The 22,701-nt window shown below is 41.1% G+C and overlaps 2 protein-coding genes across 2 annotated transcripts in view; one reads left to right on the top strand and one right to left on the bottom strand.

Annotated features, from left to right (window-relative positions):
• The first annotated feature begins 601 nt into the window (after positions 1–601).
• Positions 602–5,371, top strand: cfap157 (cilia and flagella associated protein 157). The gene is made up of 9 exons (XM_027277518.1): positions 602–855; positions 1,838–2,109; positions 2,427–2,580; positions 2,750–3,017; positions 3,140–3,261; positions 3,793–3,943; positions 4,652–4,806; positions 5,037–5,111; positions 5,259–5,371. The coding sequence occupies exons 1-9, from the start codon at positions 692–694 to the stop codon at positions 5,353–5,355; spliced, it is 1,458 nt and encodes a 485-aa protein (XP_027133319.1). The 5' UTR covers positions 602–691; the 3' UTR covers positions 5,356–5,371.
• A 553-nt stretch (positions 5,372–5,924) lies between these two features.
• Positions 5,925–22,701, bottom strand: part of kank1a (KN motif and ankyrin repeat domains 1a) — a 56,239-nt gene continuing 39,462 nt past the window's right edge. Inside the window, exons 3-12 of the mRNA XM_019263536.2 lie at positions 15,401–18,049; positions 13,453–13,623; positions 10,960–11,068; positions 10,574–10,792; positions 9,871–9,958; positions 9,509–9,728; positions 8,031–8,173; positions 7,264–7,464; positions 6,910–7,008; positions 5,925–6,800 (exon numbers count right to left, since the gene is read on the bottom strand). Of these exons, the coding sequence (XP_019119081.1) occupies positions 6,738–6,800; positions 6,910–7,008; positions 7,264–7,464; positions 8,031–8,173; positions 9,509–9,728; positions 9,871–9,958; positions 10,574–10,792; positions 10,960–11,068; positions 13,453–13,623; positions 15,401–18,049 (3,962 nt within the window). The 3' untranslated portion in view covers positions 5,925–6,737. The remainder of the gene's footprint in view (positions 6,801–6,909; positions 7,009–7,263; positions 7,465–8,030; positions 8,174–9,508; positions 9,729–9,870; positions 9,959–10,573; positions 10,793–10,959; positions 11,069–13,452; positions 13,624–15,400; positions 18,050–22,701) is intronic.

Below are 22,701 nucleotides of genomic sequence, written 5' to 3'. Positions count from 1 at the left end.
TTAGTCCGCAGCCACGAATTGAGCCAGCCCTCTCTCCACGTGGATGAAACCGTGGCGAGGGGCCCCTCCGAAAACATACTTGTAGGTGGCGCTGTCGAGCCATTTTTGCACGTCCAACAGGGCCTCGCCCAGCGTGCCGTGCTCGGGCCCTAAATATTTCTATGTAAACACGTGTCATATCATGCAAACATTTGTGTCTTGCCATACTGGCTCACACTATGCAAGAGACCCACTGAGTTGATGAGCCTATGAAAAATTAGATTGTTTGTGTGTTTGTTGGTATGTTATTTTATATTATTTCTTAGCTTTTATTGTTTTTACTTCATAAATTCTCGTCACCGTTTTTCATTTTGGATAGAAATAGTTATAAATGTGATGATGGCTTCACAACTGTCAGATTTTGCATAATTATATTAACCCGAACACATTAATCACCCTAAAAGTATTGTCTAAAAACAGATTAAACGTTAGGTTAAACACTCTAACTGTAATACATAATTGCTCGGGCCTATATAAGTAAAAAGACAGATGAAAGCACGAATGCCCGATCCGCATTGTAACATTTGTTGTTCAGTGTGAAGAAGAAAACCGAGGAGTCCCTGAACGCAGCATTGCCTAGCAACAGCAAAGTTTAGTTTTACCCACGTCTACTCAGCTTAACCAGACTTTTAGCTGAACTTTCTCTGACACGATGCCAAAAAAGAAGGATAAGAAAACTGGCGACAAACAAAAGGAGGACAAGAAAACATCGAAAAAGGACACTTCAGCGACTCCTGCCAATAAAAGCTCCCATGACGAGAAAGACAAGGATTTATACCTGACTCAAATACGATATTTGGACGAGCAGCTGGAGAGGTGAGGCTATTGTAACGTTAGCATTACACGGTTGTGTATTTAGGGAAGTCAGTTTAAGTATGATGGGATAATATGTTTATTTGCGCGAGCAAACGCTTCGTAGATAACTTTGTTATTCTTGTTTTTCAGACATAAATTCACAAATTACTTCAGTGCAACTTGTACGCCATTTGCAATTCCGTAGTGCTGTATGATTTTTCACAGCACACATTTTGACATGAAATATTATAATTATATACGTAATATAGTAATATTAATACTAATAATACTAATAAATACTAATTAAGGTTCCGTTCCATTCAGGTCAAGCAGTCAGGGTGCTGCTGTGGTGCGTGTTGGTCAATGTGTTGGTTCACTGGAAAGGCCCTGCTGCAATAAATGGAACGGAGCCTTAATTAGTATAATTGGAAACACCTGCGTTGACCCTGCTGTGAAAAAGCTCTGTTGGCTTCTTTAAGTCAAGGTTAGCTGCACAAATATTGCAGACACTGAGTCATAACACATAAGCAGGAATGAAGTAGTAACGAAATACATGAAGTCAAGTACTTTAGTACAATTGGTAAATGTAGTGGTAAATATACTTGTACTTCACTTGAATAGCTACGTTATTTCCATTTTATCCTGCTGAAATGTTGTATTTTGGACTTAACCTAAACTACCGAGCAGCATAACAATAGAAACTGAAATTCATAATCCAGTAGTATGATAGATAATATTACACAACCATGTTTCTGCATTATGAGCTCTTTTACTTTTAATACTTTAAGACACAATACATTTAGCTGATAATACATCTTTTTGAATACAGGACTTTTACAAGTAATGGAGCATGTGTACTTTCACCATAATACAGCATGCAACTATGCCATGACATCCAGAAATACAGAAGAAGATGCACATCCCTCTGTGGTACATACACTATGTGCTACAAGAATCAATACAGATTTTAACTTTAACCTGCATGATGCACTTTCTCCTCCAGATATCAGCTGAAATATGATCAAGTAGAGAGGCAGAAGAATGACTTAAATTCTCAGTACAGTGCACTGGAAAAGGAGAAGAAGGACATTGTTGAGTATCTGAAACGCTCCGTCCTGGAAAAGGAAGAGGAGGTGGATGAGCTGAAAGAGCGTCTGGAGAGTCAACAGAAGGCTGCAGATAAGGATAAAGATGCCCTGCAGCTGCAGCACAGTCAACTGAGACAAGAGCTTCAAGACCGGATTGATGAAGTCGCCGCAGAAAATATGACACTTGGTGAGACTTAATATCTCTGTGGAATTATCCAGTGTAGAGTTAAACTCTTATGGTAGCATGTTGAAGGTCCCATGAAATGTTTTTGAGATGGTAAACTTCTGGTAACCTCATGGTTTGACGTTTTTCAATACAAAACTGAGACTTAGTTATTTAATTAAAGAAATAATACCAGTATCAAAGAGATGTTTTAGTATGATACTAATTATGGCACTGTCACATCTTTCAGGCTGTTGTAAATTAATAAATTAATTTATGTCACTCAGTGCTATCCTAACACGTGAAGTTTACGCCCCCCTCCCCCTCTCCTCCCCTCCAAGTGGTGAAGCTTGCTGGTCTGGAGGAGTTTCAGAAGCAGAAAGAGGAGATGATGTCCAACATGGAGTCTCTGGAGAAGCAGCTGACCAGTCAGAAGGAGAAACACAAAGCTGATGTCCATAGCCTGGAGATGAAAGCACTGCTGGAGCAGAAGAGGTTGAGAAAAAGACATTTGGATTTGGTTAAAGTTCTTAATTGAAGGATAAAAGCCTCATGAAAAATAAGCAAATGATTTAAGAAAAATATACTATGCTATACTATTATTTACCCCTGTGTGCCCAGGTTCACCTATTTCACTCTCTTCTCTCCTGTACCTTGCCAAAAGGTTGGAGAAGGAGATGGAGAGCCATGTGGCGGCTATGGCTGCACAGGTGCAGCACCTGGTGGACCAGAAGGTCCCAGAGACGATCAGGTTGGCCCTTCAGGAGAACATGGAGGTTAAGGCTCAGTTCAGCCAACTGTCAGAGCAGGCACAGGGCCTGATGGGGCAGAACTCTGCCCTGCGGGACCGTAAGAGCCAGCTTAGTGTGGATGTGGACATCCTGGAGCAAATGCTCAGTGAGATGTCTCACCAGAGCTGCATCCGCAAGAAGGTCAGAGAAAGACTTCCTGGATAATACATTTGTCAATTTTTCTGTACTTTGCTGCTATTATTCCTGGCCTACAAATAATGAATATTTATGTTTCTGAGCTTTTCCTAAACTGCCATTTTCAGGTGGTGGAGCAGCTTACAGAAAAGTGTCAGCAGCTGCAGGCAGAGCTGAAAGACTGTAGCCAAGAATGCAGGCAGCTTCAGGCTGAAAACACAAGAGTCCTGACCGAGATGGAGGCACTCAGGTCAAAGTTTACTCTGTCTCTACTCTCTGTATCCAGGTTCACATTCATTTTAGTGTTAGGAGCAAGTAACAAGAACATTTTATTATTCCTTACACAGAATTCACAATGTTTCCGGAAAAACATTTTAGTTTGTCAGCTTATATTTTAAGCTAAAATCATATGAATTAACTGAAAATTAGTGTTCACCTACACAATCTGACTGACATTAGCTGACTTTTGAGGGTCCACATAGAAAGCTAATCAGACACATCTAAACTAAAATATAAAACGTAGTAATTATTAATTAATACCAATTAATTACACTGAACAACAAACAAGGGTCTAAAGCATGCAGAAACACTGAAACATGCTCTTGACTACAGGGACCAATTGGCCTTAACTGAAAGAGCAGCCCATTAAAATATCCAGAAGTTGACACTGAAACATAACCAGACTACTACTACTACTAAAAAGTTTTTAAAGTGCTATTGTTTAACTTGAGTTGAGTGACATGCACACAAGTATGTTAAAAGTTTTGTGTTGTGTTTTCAGACAGGGCCGGGCCGCATTGTCTGAGCAGTGTAGTAAAACCAGAGCTGAGGTGAGACGGCTGGAGGTGGAGCTACAGGAGGAGAGGAGGAGGAATAGCAGGATGAAGAGTAACATGCAGGAAGTAGCCATCACTCTCAAACAAGCCATGACGGTAAAACAGCCTAAAAAGAAAATTATTTACTGGTCAAAAAGTTGTAACTAATAAACAACTGGGAGTGCTTGGCAAAGCTCAGACCTCCTCCAAGACTTATAATCCAGACTTCTCTGATGTGCAGATCTGCAAGGGCAACCACTATATGTCTGCATTACAACTGGCCTGATCTTGCAATGTTAAGAAAAATGAAATATTATATGTGCATCCACCCCGTGATTCATGATCCATTCAGAATTTGAATGGATTCTTCCTTGGCCTATGCTACACCCTTCCACTGAGTTTCATTATATTGGGCCAGTAGTTTTTCCATAAACATCCATAAACATTAACATTTTTATCAGTGAGACAGTTATTCTGGTTAATCAGTGTATGTGAGCAAACAAGGTCGACCCTCTGCAGTCATGAATTAACATACACTCTAATACACCCTCCAGAAAGCGAATTCAGCCTTGCTCAAGTTAATAGAAGAAGTAGAAGTAACACATAATTGGGTACATATTGATCTTTGTCAATCTTATATAACTGAGAGGAAACTTATGCATCATCATGGCAAAAAAAATATAGTTTACACTTTAACTAAGTAGGCAAATAATGCACTGAACAATATACATGAGCAATATTGCATAGCAACATGAATACTGATATTTATCAACCAATGTTTCAGCATCTAAGACACATTTCCTTGTAAAAACCTTGTTCCTGCAGGAGGCAGCTACTGAGAAGGACTCTGAGGTGGACCTCCAATGGAGGCAGCTGATGCAGAAGGTGCTGGTGGTCATGGACATGCCCACACTCACCAACTCCACCACAAAGAACGACCAGCTGAATGAGCTGCAGACCTCTGACCCAGTAGCAGCCAGGTCATAAAATCACTTTCACTGTTTGTGCTAAATTGTGAGACACTAGTGTAGTGTATTATATCCATCAACAACCTATAGAATTAACCTAAATAAGATTTTGCCAATAAGGTTAATGGTCACAACATTACAGTTCTGTTCTTGACTGGTCTTAAAAGAAAAGTTCTTGCTGTCACAGAGTCACTGAGCACTCATGCTTTGTCACCATCATCTTGTTTCTTGTGTCTTTACAGAACAGGGATGAATTATAAACACACACTCTCCAGGACAGGAGCTGTATCAAGCAGTACCCACACACCTCTGCATAGGTTTGTTTCAGGCCTCGAAATTCACCTACTGGGTCTGCAGGGGGCAGTGTTGTGTGTGTGAGAGTCCTGTGTCATTGTATTTTCATGTATTCCTTTTGTATACATCTACTCACTTGTTTTACTTGTGTTCTTATTTCCATCTCTTAGGAAGTCATCCAGTCAGAAAACAGTTGGCTCCAGTAAACCAGCTGATTCAACTGTCAGATTTCTGACCACCAGAAACTCATTCAGTAAACGCAAATAAAAACATTCATAGAGAAGATCCAATCTGTTGATATAGTCTGATAACTCTATTTATCCTATCTTCCATAGAATGACCCTTTTATATCTACACAGGAAGCGGGTTAGTCTGAGATGTTGCACCACACTATTTCTACAGAAGCCCAGCACAGACATACCAAACACTGGCTATAGTACAGCTGCCATAGAGAAAAGAAAATATATTCAGCTTTACTACAGTCAAGCACTCAAAATGCTATTGTCTGTGAGAGAGTTCATTCCTGTGTTTAGATTTTTCCTGGATGAATCTGTCTCAAGCTGTGAGGAAGGTCTTTGTGGCAGAAAGAAAATGTGATTTTGATTTTTTCGCTTTCTTTTTTCCTCTTCTGAGTGAAGAAAATGTTTGTAATAGCTTCTGTTCTTCTGCTAAACTGGTACAGAGAACCATTTAGAAAGCAGCAGTCAACATAAAACCTAAAGATGCAATATTGAAATGTAATATTTACCTACCTAAGCTTTGTGGGTGCTTAAGAACACAAGCCACTGTCAGACATCTGTATTCTTTAATTGATGTTTATTGTTATATGGCAGGCACTTCAATTCTCATGTGAGGATGAAAGTCAGTACCTTGATGAGTACAAGGAGGACAGACAGCTTATATTACACGTGAGACAAAAAGAAAAAAAGACAAAGGGAGAATAACTAAACTCTAATGAGTGTATGTACAATGAAATACATTTATCTGCATTAAAAACTATACTTTGATAAATACATAACTTTACGGGTTGTTATAGTAGGAACAGGAAGTATTCAAAATACTGTGATTCTTATTTTTAAATAGATACAAATGATTTGTATAAAAGGTACAATTTCTCCAGTCTAGTTCACGTCTATTCATTGATGCATTCATCCACATGGGTTGTACATGTACTGTAGAGAACGTATGTGAGAGTGGGGTGGCGAGGCGAGCAATATATACAGGAAATATTTCCTCTAACATGTGGGTAGATTATTCTCCATCTACTCTTATGCAAGAAAAAAAAAATATTCACAAATGAAAATATTTTGGTGCTCCTGAATGATCAACATTGAGCTGTAGAAATAAAAAATCTAATTTAAAAAAGAAAAAAAATGGAAGAAAAGAAGGAACAGAAATGGCATTTAGTAGTTGAATTTGTGTCCATGTTGGTATGCTGATTATTTGAAACATTTCAGCCAGAATGTGACGGACTGGTTACATTCATATTCAAAGGGCACTTTGGGCTCCTGTGTGCACATAAATAAAAAATATTTCCAGAAATTTCATTGGTTGGTTGGTCGGTGCTTGGGATGTCCCTCATCCAGCTGTGGGTAAGGCGTCAGCGTGAACCAATAGCAGCGCAGGGTGTGAAGGGAGAGGTGGGGCCTCTAATCAAACATGCCTCTCCGCGTTGGACTTGGTGACATCTTTCTGCTAAGTCGAGGTGTCCCCTGAGAGCAGACATACATAAAACATGCACAAAGGGTTAATTTACCATGTAAATGGACATGAAATGAGAAGAACAGGATGGTTTAAACAGAGGGAGTGATGAGGCTGTACCGGTGATTGGGCTTTGGAGAAGTTGACATGTGCATAAAGCAACACTGCAATGTCCTTGTGTCCTGCTTCCAGAGCGATGGACAGGGCATTACTCTCATCCTGAAGGGAAGGAAAGAAGACAACAAAGTTAAAGACACAGCTCCTTGAATACTGAAATGCACGGTTATGCCTGGAAGACTGATATCAGAAGTCAGACACCCAAATAAAATGGCAAAGTAACTAAATTAAAAGTAAAATATTTCCCTTTGAAATGTAGTAGTGTACTGTAGAAGTATAAAGCAGCATGCAGTACTTCAGGAAATGTAATTAGTTACATAACATTCCACCCCTCACACCCCTTCATGTGTTACTCACGCTGTCACTCAGCGTGGCATCACAGCCGGGTTGAGCCAGCAGCAGTTTGACGATCTCAACATGTCCATGTTCGCTTGCGCACATCAGCGCTGTGGAGCCCTCGTCGTCCTGGATGTTGACATCAGCCCCGTGACCCAGCAAGGCCCGAACCATGTCCATCCTGCCGTGACTGACCGCCAGCATCAGCCCCGTCTGACCAGCCTGTAACAGGGACAGAAACACAGTGAGGTTTGATGTTCTCGTTCACACTGTTAGAGAGCAAATCACAAATTATGGTTTCCAGCAGTGAGAGGTTCCCCAATGCACACTGAGATTATCATCCTCTCCCCTGTCTACTACTACAAATATGAGCAAGTACACACAACACAGTCCCAAAAAACCAAATAGGTACCTTTCTTTACCACTTGGTGTCACCAAAGAACAATTTTTCCAACTACAGTTTAAAAAGGTATATGTGATCATTTCATTTCTAATGAAATCTTTTGCAGTGAAGACTTTAACTGAAACTCCTGTGCATCAAAAGGTTTTAGGTAACATACAAGAAGAAGAAAAGTTGTATAACTACCCTTATATACTGCCTGTACCTGTGTCAAGCACACTTGATTTGTGTCTCGTTACTTTATTCTGCTTACTGTATAAACAAAAAGTCGGTCTTTATTTTGTCATCACAACCTTCATTTCCCTGCTTGCTGCTGAAACCTAAAACACGTGTGGTGGCTGATGGTGCCCTGCGGCTGCCTTCTGACCTCTGACCTCCACTCACTGACCTGGCTGGCTCGAGCGTTGACGTCGCCCTTGCTGAACAGCTCCTCCACAATACACATGTCCTTGGGCGTCTCCACTGCGGCTAGCGCGGCCAACATGATGGGTGTGTATCCCGCCTTGTTCTGCTGGTTTACGTTACACACATCTGACACACACACACACACACACACACACACACACACACACACACACACACACACACACACACACACACACACACACACACACACACACACACACACCCACACACACACACACACACACACACACCCACACACACACACACACACACACACACCCACACACACACACACACACACACACACCCACACACACACACACACACACACACACCCACACACACACACACACACACACACACCCACACACACACACACACACACACACACACACACACACACACACACACACACACACACACACACACACACACACACACACACACACACACACACACCATGTTTAATGCTCCGCAGTAGCTCTAGGGAATACTTTTTCAACATGGGTGGTCTTCTCATGGGAATCAAACCCTTGCATTTGATGACTCCGTCTGTGATTGACTTGTTACCGTCGCTGCCTGTCAGTCACCAACACACTAATGTACAACGACTTGTGTCACTTTTTCTCCTTGACAAAAGTCCTGGGACCGTCATGCTTTGTCTGAAAAGAACTCATCCTTTACACTTTCTGCAGGCAGTCTTTTCGGACCTGAAGCCTTTCAAGGAGACAAGACATCAGAGTGTTGATGGGAATGAGGCGGGTATGAGGGTGGCTGCCCTGCGACTGAGGGGAGGAGAGGTCTAAGGAACTGGGGCGGTGTGAGGACAAAGGCTACAATGGGGACAGGGGGGTGGTGGATGGTGCTGTCACAGGGCACAAGGACACAAAAGGCTGAGGAGACAAAAGGCTTTTAGAGCTGTGAGTGGCCAGGACCTCATCACAGTCTATTGAGCCTTCAGAGAGATCGCCGCATGGCTGTGGTGGAGGTGGTATTCAGAGCTGTTACTCAAATAAAGGTTCCATGAAAATATTTTGAATCGCCCTCTATATTGTCTCCCAAATATTAAATCTTTACTTTAAATCTTCAAGAATTCCTGGAGCTGTCGAGTTATAAGGACTATATTTTTGTCTACAACATCTTAAGAGATATGCTACTATTTACAGTGGCACAGTTTACTACAGTGAAGAGGAAGTGGTGCTTTCTGAAGACAGAAAAGAAGAGAAAAGATCAGTGCGGTAACATGCCTTTAAGTAAGTAGAAATACTGTTGGCTTTCTGTAGTAACCTGATATCTGAACACAGGATGCCGGAGAGAATGAAAATCAGTGGTGGTTTGATGAGGCAGCAAGCAGAGCAAAAAAAATTGAACATTTTAGAAAGAGTGGACACCAACAGAAAGTCAAATTCTGTCAAACACAGATGCTTTTAATATTTAGAGTATTGTCCTGCTGACTCTCACCTGCATTCAGCAGCTTCTTCACCACCTGAAAGTTGGAGTGCGACACGCTGTAGTGCAGCGCCGTGTTGCCGTTGCCATCGGCCATGTTGACGATGTGGCGCAGCACTGCCGGTGAGACAGCCCCAAAGGCTCCCAGGTAGTCCTCCACCATGGCTGCCACCGCCGCCTTCTGGCTGGACACACAGAACCACTCGTGCTGCACCGTGTTGAGACAAGCTCTCTGAGGAGGCAGGAGGGGGACTCATTAGTTCTCTCTATGCTGGATGTCTGTAAACGTTCTCCAACTTCATACAGCATAAAAACACGTTAGATTACAGTATTATGCATAACCAAGTATGACAAGACAACAAAAACTCACTCACCACATCTTTACTGCTCACAGCCTTCATGTCACTGAGGTGAGTTTTGAGAACGTTGCACGCAGCCAGCATCTTTTCACTTAGCTCATATCTTTGGAGGGATCAAAAGTTATTATTTTGAAATACTTCCCATCTCATTTGCTGTTACATATTACAAAATGTCAAATTATTACATCCCACATTAATGCAGGTAAACAAATGTCCCAAGAACAAGAACAGAAAAATAACAGGTAAATATAAATGCTAAAATCACGTATTTCTCATTATTATTCAGCTACTTATTGATATTGATATACTATATCCAAAGTGAGACTGAAGATACATTTCCAGCTTGGACAATAGACAAAAGTTTTATTCTGTTCCATTATTAAATTAAATTAAATTAAACTGAAATCAAATGCCAACTGTTGCACCAAGGATAGAAAATGTAACACAAGTAAAAGAGCTCTGGTGTCTATACACATGTTTTAATTTCTTGCAAGAAAACAAAGCAAAGTATGACTAAAACCAAAAAACATTCATCTTCCCGGGTGCATACTAATCCTAAACAGTACCAGACTACATATATCAACCTAATGTGTGTATTCTCAAACTTCACATGAACTAAGAGAAGTTGCTTTAGGATCTGTCTCTCATATGACATATTATTCACAAAGAGTTAGAACAGTGAAAACAGTACATTTCATAGTGATTTTCTTTAACCCACCTCTCTCTCATCTCCTGCTTCTCTGAACTTTCCTCTTCATCTTTCTTATCCACGTCCTCGGCTCCTTCAGGCTGGAACTCCTCTCTGGTGCTCTTCCCCTCCACGTTCTTGTATTCTTCCTCTCCTCTGTCCTCCTTCTCCTCGTCGTCTTCCTCTTCATCCGACCCAGAGGAGCTGCTGTCCTCTGAGCTAGAGTCGTCACTTGATGTAGTCTCATACCTGGGGCCACAAGGGGGCGATAAAAGCACAGTAAACTTAAAGACTCATGCGCAACATGTGGGTGCTAACAAGCCCACTTCAGTAAAAGATAATCTACTGAAATATTTATGACGGCGATTAAATACAAGTTCAAACAGGAGAGCTTCTGAATATAATTTCTCACTCACCCTCCATTCACCCCAACAAACTGCAGGTTCTTCTTGGTGCCGTTGGAGTCTGCTCGGCCATCTTTCTTCTTCATGATGGATTTCAGGGTGCTCTGACTGCACGGCTGGCCTAAAGGGGAGGGAAATGAACACATGACAATAAAAACGTGATTAAAAGTGACATTCATACAGAATTTATAGAAGCATTAACATCTAAAAGTTGAAGATGATGATGCTTTTTTAAAAAGCTGCTGATTTAATGAAATCCTAGATGTAAAATTTATCTAAAAGACAAACTGTATATACACTGCAGAATACTGGAAACTACTACTACTACTACTACTACTACTACTACTACTACTACTACTACTACTACTACTACTACTACTACTACTACTACTACTACTACTACGCCAGTGTTATTCGATCTGATGTTTTTGAATTATTATTCCTGCTGCATTAATGTGTATGTTGCATTTTACTGCTGTAGATGCTTGAGTTCATCTAATCTTAACTCACATTTACACTGTTGTGTAGTTCAAACTGGAGCAATGCATCATATATCATTTATTTATTTATTTATTTATTTATGTATTTATTTATGTATTTATTTATGTATTTATTTATGTATTTATTTATTTATTTATTTATATTTATATTTATATTTATATATATTTATTTAGATTAGGAAGGAGCTTGTAACTGAAGCTGTCAGACAAATCTAGTGGAGTAGCACAAAGTACAATATTTGCCTCTGAGATGTAGTGGAGAAGAAGGGTAGAAGTACCTTGAATTTAAACAATATTTGAGTAAATCTACTCAGTTACAATCCACCACATTTAAGGGCTCTGACATGATCGAGAACTTTGCTAGATAGGAAAGAAGCCTTTAAGTGTCCATCTCGTGTTCTTTCCAAAGTAACCTATCAGTGAGATGCGGGAAGTTTCCTCAAACCCTGAAGTATCTCACTCATTTTAAATACAGGCCTCCAAAACCAAAATACCAGCACATCTGCCAAGACTTGCCCTCGTGGAGGGGCCTCTTTCGCTTCTCCGGGGGACAGCTGAGAGTGAGTGAATGTGTGTGGGAGAGTGTGCGTTTGTGTATCAACATGTATTTCAGTTGCATATGTATACACTGGCATGCGCACGCTCAGTAGCAACAGAGTCATCTAGCATGTTTCCTGTGTTTTGACAGGTGGGAGCACGAGCTGCTTGTCAGGTAGAATCATGGCCGATGATGATGTTTGAGGCCTTGTTTGTCTGTTGCCTGGTTTACATACTGTATGAAGGACAATGGCTTCTTTTAGCAGCTATATTTTAAGTCCTAGATATAATATAATTAGCCATTAAAATGTTCTGTCATTTCAAAATCAATTGTAATAATGTAACTTTTTCACTTAAAAAGATGAACCAATTTTGTGCACTTAGCATACCAGCTATAGTCTTGTGATCTAGTCAGATAAGTACCTCTGCCTTTTTGCAAAAACATCAGAATTATACACAAACATATTGTGATCTCCAGCTTGGTCAGTGTCTATCCTTCTCTTTGGCTCTGCAAACCAGCACACTAGATTTAAAAATCTAACAATGAGCCATTTTACGATAGCACGGTGAGACAAGTGGTTTCTAATGGCCAAAAAATTGGCTATAAAAACATCAGTCATTTGATCGCCATCACACTGATAATGTGTTTCACTTGCTGAGGACAAACCGAAGGCAAAAAAAAAAAAAAAAAAAAAAAAAAAAAAAAAAAAAGAAAATCCCTCCAGAGAAGAAGAAATGGTTGCAGTGCAGGTTTGGCACCAGCATGTTTCCTCTCACTGATCATACTTCTGTAACTTCATTATATCTGTATTAATTTGTTCGTGATGTGATTACAATTCATGAGACAATAAGTTTGAAACTCTGCTGAACGTATTCTAGGTAGAATAAAAATGTATTTTGCCTGATGTCAGTGGTGTTGAATATATTGGTTGTTTGCAAGATGGAAGGCTGCAAATCAATAAGTGTGCTTCACTCTAAATGCTTGTGGGTCAGATATGTCAGATAGTCATTAACTATCAGGAACCTGAAACCAAATAGCAAATAAATAATAACTTATGTAAACTATATAAAAAGTGCTGCAGTTCTGACAGTTCTTCATCTTTTGTGGATGTAAACATCACCAAATTAAAGCTGACATTCAGCACTTTCACCTCTTAGTCATATTGTGAATTATCCCAGTACTTGAGACTGCAATGACTCAATTTTGAGCTTTAACTTAACTGCAGTTTCCAGTCAGTAGCTTCTCAAATTAGGTTTTCTTTATGGCGCTAGTTACTCAACACTTTTCAAGCTGCAACTTGAAATGGATCAGAAAAGATTTACCGGTGACCTAAACCTGACAGACGTCACTTTTTAACTGACTTGATCATCCTCAGAACATCTTTTCTTTTTTAGCAGTCATGTTTTCACACAGCCGGATCCTTAATGGACATCCATTCCAGAGACAAAATTGTGAAAGCAGCCGTACCATGAAGCGCTGTAGACATCTGCAGGTCCATACGGCTCTTCTGCTCCACTGCGCTCATCTGCTGCTGCTGTGCAGGTTTATCTGCAGGACTCTGGCCTGATGAAGTCTTCTCCATCTGTGAACGCTCTGTCCAAACAGACAACGACTGGCTGCAGAGCAGCTGACTGCTCTCTAAAAAGGAGGAGAAACAGAACTAAGTCAGTGTCTACAAGTAGCAGTGCGTAATGAAAATTTAATACAATTATGAAGATACCATGCGTTTGAGTTTCTGTGGTGGTGGTTGTACAGAAAATGTTAAAAATGAGGAGGACTCTGTAGTGTTTGAAACTGCAGGCTGAACACCTTGAAAACATCATGTTCAGCAAGACAGGAAACAGGAGTTTAACTTTAAATGTTTCTTATGTAACCATGAATATATAAAAAATAAGGCATAAGACAAATCCTAAAGCCCTTAAAGTTTGAGAATACAACGGGCTAAAACATATCTTGGTATAAATAAAATATTGACGAGTTATGCTAATGTTTTAGGATCTTCTCACCTGAAAAAAAAAATCATCCACATTACAACCTCAATGTCAGCCAGCATGTTGGTAAGAAAAACTGAGATTTATGTCAATATATGGCCAAGATGAGAGCAGATGTATGAATGCAATTTCACACTGGCAGCTCTTGGCAGGATTGCAGTATTAAGATGGGGGGGTAGGTCAGTTTTGTACATTTTTTATGGTGAAATATGTGAGATGTGGAGAGAATATGAATATCAGAAATGCATGCAACAACTTTACCATGATGCAATTTGGTAAGGAGTAAATTTCCAAAAAATCCACTACGTACATTCAACTACCTCACAACTATAAACCACTTAAAAATACTACTTACTTAATAGTACTTTTGTTTAACTGACACAAAACAGCCTCAAGTGATCTTTTTTTTTTAAACTCCTTGTACCAAAATTCAACTACTGCAATCGAGGTCTTAACAGACACTTTATTTTAGTTTCCACTTAGTTTATTGTGTTCAAGGCTGTAAGTATACTGACTTTAGTTACACGACAACAGGAATTACGTCTGGTTAGTAATTTCACATTCCAAAAGAGGCCAGCAATTGACCAGAAACAAGCTTGCACACAACTCAGACAATCACCCTGCATTCATGTGCCAGCCAGCATGAATGCATGTTATGTAACTCAGAAGGAGCCATGAATCAGCATCAACAGTGAGGTGTTAGTGAAGGCAGGGCGGCCCACAAAAGCAACAAGTGGCCCATTGGTGCAACGTTGCTGGTTCCCAAAAAGAAGTGAGCTCATTGTTGGTTCATGTCCATAGCCCCTGCCACATTTTTCAGGGTCAGAGATAGCTTTGGCCTGTCCGATCCTATCAGGATTCTCTTTAAACAGTGTGTGAACACAACAACCTCAACCTCTTGTTCCCCCAATTCTCTGTAAATAATGTCATTTTGTAAATTGTTAAATATGCAGGGACACCACAGGGAAAACTTTAACTGTTGCAACTCTTTAAAACTCTAAAGAGGTACTTTTTTTTTCTAAAGAGACTGGAAAGAGTGTAGCTTAGGTGGAAGTAATTCCTCTGGCTCCAACGACAGTGTCCTGAAATATAACAACTCCACAACATTTAATTTGTATTTTAATTCTTATTGTATCTTAGCTTACCGTATCTCTTAAATGTTCATTTGTAATAAGAGACAGACATATCCAGTGAGTTTAATCTATTGTGCAATAAACTGGAAGAGAAAAAGGGAAACAATTTCCAAGATACTGTGTATGTGTGCACATTTTCTGTCATCTGTTATTGAAAATATGCTTTAATCACTTCTGACTAGACTGATGGCATGACTTTCAGTCAGTTATCACAAGAACTGTTTGTTTTTGCAACACTTGCAAGTGTTTGACCATTAGCATCTTCAGTGCTGGATGTTGTAAGTATCTTACCTTTGTTTAAGTTCACAGAGTCCGACTGCAGATTGAGGATGTCCTCAGTGCTTCCGTACTTCATGACCGAGTTGATGGACGAGAGCGTGCTGACAAGCTGACTGTTTATGGATCCAAACTGGGTCTGGGGCTGGCCAAAAGCTTCTGCAAGCTCGGTATAGTTCTCTGCTAGCAGCATTTGTTGCTCCTGCAGAAGCTTCTGCACTCTCTCGATGTAATGGTCCAGTCCGGCACCCCCCTGGGCCTGAGCTTGCAATGGTGCAGCTTCAGTCTCAACCGCAACAGTCTCTTTGCTGCTGCTTGTGACAGATTCAGTTGGCTGGGAAGGGCCGCATGCTATGTTCCTGGTTTTTAAGCCAACCAAGAAGTTCTCATGAATGCTAACTGGTCCCACCCCACATTCTTTGGTTTTAGTAGTGCTTGATTTGCCAAGGAATGACTCCACATCTGTGGTGGTCCCAACAGCAATCGAACGCATCTTTGCTGTTGCGTGAATATCTTTGACAAGTCCTTCCCCAGCGGCAACCGTCCTTGTTTCAGTCACAGCCGTGTTGGTCTGCTTGTCACATGTGACCAACGCCATATCAGTGAAGGAATCAGTCAGGACAGCTGTTTTTGTGTTGGTGGATTTGTTTGCAACCTCTATCTCAGTATTGGTTTCCTGAGTTGCTGACTCAGGACAAGCCATGATACCAGAGTCTACTTTACTGACAAAATCTGGGTCAGTGCCTCGTGACACAAGTGTCTTGATAGGACTAACGATCACATCCACTGAACAATCTCCACAGCCAACTGATCTAGACTCTTTGGTCAACTCTTTCATGGGTTTGCAAAGAGCCAAGCTGTCTACTGATTCCTCTGTGTTAATTCCCACCTCACAAACATTCAGCTCCATGCCTACCTGCTGGTGACATGTCTCCACCCACCTCCCTACGCACTGGTCATTTACCTCTACTCGCTCATGCACCACCCACCGGTCCATAGGGATCTCTGGGCCTGTGGCAACACTCTGCACACTGGGATGACAGGATACTCCTATAGTGTGATTTGGTGGATGTTTAACATGGCTGAATTCCAAATGGTCACCCACTCCCTGGCTGCGCATAAGGACTTTGGCCTCCACAGAGGCATTGTACATTTCAGGCCTGGCCATCAAACCTTTGTCTGCCTTTTTCTTGTTTGACCCACCAGCCGCTTGGAGCTCCAGTTTTAGCTTTCCCATCTCTAGTTCGTGAGTAGTCTCTTTCAGATGCACCTCCAAGCGGTAGATCTTCTCCTTCAGTGCTTCGATGGTCTGCTGTTGCAGCTCAATCTCTTTCTCGGCTTCAGTGGTCATGCCCAGCATGGCCTCGGTCACGCCAACCGCAGTGCTGCGCATTTCCTGCCGCTCCGTTGATACTCCTGCATTCCGGAAACAGTGTTCACTTGTCACCTTCCTCTGGGTGACAGAAAGGTTGTTCATGTTTTCATCAGTAACTATGCCAATGGACTTTTGGTGGGCCTGGTTTTGCACAAGCTTATGAGGCTGAATTTCCGTTATATTATTGTCCTGGGTGGTCTTCTCCAGAGCTTGGACCTCAGCAGCCAGACGTCTGAACTCCTCCAGCCGCTGAGCGCTCTGTTCCTGGGCTTCAGGCTCCATGATGTGCAGCTCTGTTTCCTTTTGAATGGGGCATGGGTTCTCCATTTGGTCAGCACTGCCTACACTGTAGGAGCGCTTGCGGAAGCCACCAGGAACTTGATTTTTGGACTGAGCAGCCAACTGTCTTTTCTCTTCCTGAAGAACAGCAATCTTAACCTGTAAGATAGGAATGGTTTTCACCTGCTCCTCTAGCTCTTTCAGCTTCTTGAGGGCTACAACCATCTGCTCCCGAATTTGCTGAAGGTGCAATGGGCTGACATTTGTCACAGGTGTGGCCATGCCTGAGCTCATGGGGCTGTGTCGGATGGAATTGCCCAAGGATGGCGGGTAGTAGGGGTTATATTCTCCATTGGGGAGGTGACCGTTGATGAGAAGAGGCTGATGGGTGCTGGGAGAGATCTGGCTTGGGGCCATGGAGCCTGAATAAGAGGACAGAGAGCTGCTGGAGCCCATGCCACCGAAGCTGGCAAGACGGCGGCGAGGCATTGGAGGCTCACTGTGTGGCTGCATGAGCAGCCGCTCCTGTTCGAGCCGAAGACGTGTTTCCATGAGGGTCCTCTCCACTTGGGGGTTGTGACGAGCAGCAAACCTGGGAGAAGGAGGTGGCAGGAGCTGTTTCTGCTCTGTGACACTTAAGTAGGATTGTTGCAGGGGGACTTCACAGGATGCTCTAGAGAGGGTGGGGGTTAGTGGTGCAGCGACCTGGGGCCTGGAGTTGAAGAAGACTGGGGACTGCTTGTCATCGCTGTTGGACGAGGACAGGGAGTCTGTGGAGGTCCATTCAGCCTGAGTGCTCCCCCCGCCAGTGCTGCCCCGAGGCACCGACAAGGGTTTGGCCACTTTGGGCTTCCTCTGGATACTCAGCTTCTTAATTGTGTTGCCCCTCTCAATGTCATCGACATATTTGAGAAAGTCCAGGTCTAGCTGATAACCATAGGGTGTTTCAACATAGTAGGGGGCCACAGAGTCCTTCTCGTCTTCTGTGCTTGGGCATCTTTGTCCTTTTTCTGAAATAGAGCACATAAACATAATATTAGCTATGAATTCTGATTGTATTGCTTTTGTAAAGGTCAAAGGTAACTTGAATTTAAAAACGATGCATTTGTTCCCCAAAGTGACTCTTATGAAGTCCCAGAAACAGCTTGGCTGTTAGGTAAAGCATGAAGTATTTCCTCGGCCGCTGACAATCGCCATAATTTGACAGTGCAAGTACAGACTGGTCTAAAGTTTCTCACCTCCCAGCGAGAGTGATAATCAATCTGGCAAGGGGTGTTTTAAGTCAGTTCAAAACAAAATAACAAATGGCGGAGTAAACCTAGTACAAAATAAAAACAAATGTTGGGTTTCCTCGTATAATCTATCCTGATGAGGTTTGAGGAAACAAAAATGTATAAGTGCAAAGCTTGTAACAAACAGGCTGCTATTTACAAAGAGAAGAGCCAGAGGGGTCAGGGAGACAGAAAAAACAATGTCAATATTTTCTAGTCCAAACTCCATCCCTCACGACAACATTTGAATTGACACAATTTAACCATACACTATTACACATTGTTTGAAGACAGAGAAAAACAAGCTACCATAATAAGTTCATACAATCTGTATTGATCAATTAAAGCTGCTTAAATTAAAGTCCAAACTCCACACATCCAGCTGAAAATGCACCCTGTCAGACAGGTCCAAGTCTATAGAGCCAGTCTGCTATCCAGGCCATCAGGAGACTCCACTCAGACTGTGTTGGCTAAATACAGCGTCTTGTTCTTGGTATGCCTGGAACTCTCACCGACTAAAGCAAACACAGGCTTGAAATAAACAGCCCTGCTCTTCCTTTCCAGTCCACCCAGCTCCAGCAACAACTCCCGTCAATCCCTTCCATTCAGCTAAAACATAGGAGAGAATTACAAGGCTAAGCTTGCTGCTAAAACCTCACCACCTTGTTGCTCAAGCTTCACTCACCTCAGACCAACAACACTCTCTCCATTTTTACTTTTTTCCCCCCCTTCTTCACTCCTTCTCTCTGCTGGCTGGGTTAGAGGACAACTGTACTGAGATCAGGCTGTTTCTCCTTACTCTGTGTGCACTCTTTCACAATCCTCTCTCCATAAGGGGAAGAAATGTTCCACTATTGGTGTAAACTAAGCACAGCACTGCTCTGGCGCACTATTGGACAGCTGCCTCCTCCAATCCTGTGAGGCTCTGAGCCCAGTGCTTCCCTATCAAAATAAGAGTTCAGTTATTCAGTGCATGGGAGGTGAACTTATGACAATGACAGCCTGTTGCTGAAACGACTAGCTTAGTTGATGTACATGTCACATATTTATACCCTGGTCTATACTTTGGTTAAGTGTTGCAGTGTACACCACTTCCATGTGCTATAGCTGACCTTTACTTTTCAGAACTAATCTCAAAATGTAGTTCAAGTAAGGCTGCAAGTAGCTTATTCTTTTATATATTTTTTTATCAATGACTTGAATATAGTGAAGAATATTCATCACAATTTCCCAGAAGTAAAGCCCTCAAACTGCAGATTTTTTCCAAATCTAAAAGATCAGAAAAAGCAGAAAATCCACCAAATTTGGAAAGTTATTGATAAACCAACTGAAGTTTGAACATGTTGGTTTCACAACATATTATTACAACCTCTGTTTCCAGTAAATAAACTACATCAAAATGCCAAAGAGCTTGACTCCGGCTTCTAAAAAGTGAGGAATAAGTATAAAGTTTTTTGTTTGTTTGTTTTTTACTGTTTTCAGATTTAAACGAAACAATTAAACAAGAAAAAGAGTCAATTTCATTGAGACTATTCTGACTTCTTTAGCACTTGTTTCAGCATCAGTATATTTGCATTCAAGTCTATTCCCAGTACAGCTTTAACTGAAACTGTGATAAAGATGGGCATTGTTAACAGCTTTCTGACATTTTATAGAAAACAAAACAATCAACCAAGAGAATGATGGAAAGAAAACAGAAGTTGCAGCATAATAAAGCTAATACATTACTAATCAACATTTATTTTGGTGTTTACATGCCAGATTGTGGGTAAATAAGGCTCTTAACCTTCAATTTTGTGCATGTCTTGACCAAAGGCCAGGTTTTGTTTTCTCCTGTGCTATGCTGCCCTGAAATAAACACGTCCTGTTTTTGGTCTGGTATAATCTCTGTGAGGCAGCACAGTCATGGTCTTGTGCTGTATGGTTTTGACGAGTGTCCCTGGCACGAGATACTGAGCGCACACACGCGCACACACACACACACACACGTGCACACACACACACAGAGGAGTGACAGGCAGCACGCTGGCACTGCGGAGACCCCGAACAGCTGAGCAATGACCTCATCAACACGGGACAACTGAAAGGGTCATGCTCCAGTGACAGGGAGCCAACAGTGACACTGAGAGCCCAGGAGTCTGCTCCAGTTATCAACAGCTGTTACATTGTCAACTTGACAGGGATTACACGACAGTTAGACAGCCAGCATTGTGGGGCACCACACTAAAGAATAGCTCTTTTTACGGCTGTAAAAACTACTAACAGGTTATCATTTGTTGCTGAATAGGAGATGTGACATTTCCAAGTCTTATTCTACAATCATCCCTGCACAAATCAACAGTTTGCACAAAACAAATGGCACATTTTTTGTAGATGAAGTGATATCCTGAAACCTTCCCAAGTGGATTGAGCTCCACCAACACTGTTAGCACTCGACTCCAAAATTTCCTTCAGAAATTCTCTGCTTCAAGAGCATAACCTACCTCTCTTCTTAATAGAATAAATAAAAGAGATGAGATAAAATTATAATATACACAATATATTTTAACACAACACAGTCCAATACAAATTTGTGACAATATGCTACCTGAAGATGAAATGCATCACAACACTAACTAAATTTCACCGACTTGCATACATTTAATCACAGGATGTGGAAATAAAAAAGGTCACACGCAAACACTATTAGAGCTTAGCGTTTTCCTTTTGGTATTTAAAAATAGATAAAAATCAGTCTATAGATGGAGCGACTGATCAGACATACGTTTTCCTACATTTTCATTTAACAGATTGCAGTATTTTGCAGTAGGAACAGACACTTGAAAAACAAATTTTATACCTGAGGAGGAATGAATGAGGGATTTTGTAAATCATTTATCAAGTGCTGAAGCCACTTTCATTCCCCTTTTTGGTCAACAAGAGCCGATTAAATTGACCCAGAGGGATCAAAAAAAAGAAAAAAAAAAAAAAAAAAAAAAAAAAAAAAAAAAAAAAAAAAAAAAAAAAAAAGAATTTAGTGAAGTGCCAAGTCAACAACTTCAAAATAGCTTTGGGAGCTTGGCACACAGCTACAGCAACATTAAAATATTTCAGCCTAATTATCTAACTTTAGCTGTACCTGAATTCCAGCAACATATTCTGTGTAAGTCATCAGCAGGAAAATGTGGCTGTTCGCAGTCACGTGTTTCCAGGAGCTACTTGCATGTCTTTCACGGATGATCTCCAAGCCAGAAGCTCTAACAGAAACCATGTGCTGACTGATGTTATGACACTGTTGTTCTTTAAATTAAGTCAAATACATTGATATCTGAAGAAGCCACAGTCTTATTAGTCACACTTCACTTCATTAGGTTTGTAGCCAAATTCACAAACACTGATGTGACAGCAGTGGGCTGCACATGTTTTAGCCATTTCTGGTTTAACAGCCATGTGTTCTGCATATAATCCCTTTAAATACATCCAAGTTTTTGGGGCTTTGTTGTGACTTCTCAGTACTTGACCATTAAAGACACTTTCTTTTGTTTTTTGTTCATTCTTTGGCACTATTATTAATTAGTCTGAAATGTTCCTTTCAGCCCACAAACTCTCTCCCGGTGTTTGCTCTTAAAACACTGCACTGACGGCCATCTTAGGCCTTGATGTTAATCTGTGAGGGAAAATATACAAGCAGGGCTTGGCTTATTTTGCACTGCCTCTGTAAAAGTTTAAATTTAGAGCTGACAAAAGTTTTAACATTCACAGTGCCCTCAGAGACAGAATAAATTAGGCTACTGGTCTAAACAGGTCTGCCAATTGTCCGTCATCCAACAACCAGTACACAGACATGTCTTGGTTTGAATTCACCACTTTGTTAATCTTCTATTTTTTTTTATTTTGTCCTTTTTTTAATGCCTTTATTGATAGTACAGCTGAAGATAGACAGGCAGTGGGGGGCAGAAAGAGGGGGAATGACACGCAGTAAATGGCCGTCCGATGTGGGATTCGAACCAGGGCCAGCTGCAGCGAGGACTGTAGCCTCTACCTTTGATTATTTAATAAAGATTTAGAAAAATAAACTACTCAGTTGGTCATGGCTAAGCATCAGATAAAAATTAAAACATACAAATGATTAAGCTGCTCAGAAACACAGATTATACTATATACACAGATTTCTCTGTAACAAAACATACAGCTTTTCAATATGGTCATCGTCTTTTAGTGTAAAAAGGTGATATTACATAATAAACTGATTGTAGTCTGCATGAGACCAGAGAGAAACGGCATATTTTGTTCTCAGATTCTTTGCGTTTCCTCATTATAAGTATAAAGCGAGATAGAAGGCAGTTTGAAGGCACCAAAGAAATGGTGAGGGGCAATTCACAGATTTATCAGAAAATATTAGAGGTTTATCA

The sequence above is a fragment of the Larimichthys crocea genome, chromosome III (assembly GCF_000972845.2).
Source record: "Larimichthys crocea isolate SSNF chromosome III, L_crocea_2.0, whole genome shotgun sequence".
In the NCBI taxonomy this organism is placed as follows: Eukaryota; Metazoa; Chordata; class Actinopteri; family Sciaenidae; genus Larimichthys; species Larimichthys crocea.
This window is presented reverse-complemented; position numbering and strand designations above follow the sequence as displayed.

Coding starts and splice junctions, on each gene's coding strand:
- cfap157 (XM_027277518.1), top strand. CDS start 692: ATGCCAAAAAAGAAGGATAAGAAAACTGGCGACAAACAAAAGGAGGAC. Junction 2,110..2,426: donor CGCAGAAAATATGACACTTG/GTGAGACTTAAT, acceptor CTCCCCTCCAAG/TGGTGAAGCTTGCTGGTCTG. Junction 3,944..4,651: donor CTCTCAAACAAGCCATGACG/GTAAAACAGCCT, acceptor TTGTTCCTGCAG/GAGGCAGCTACTGAGAAGGA.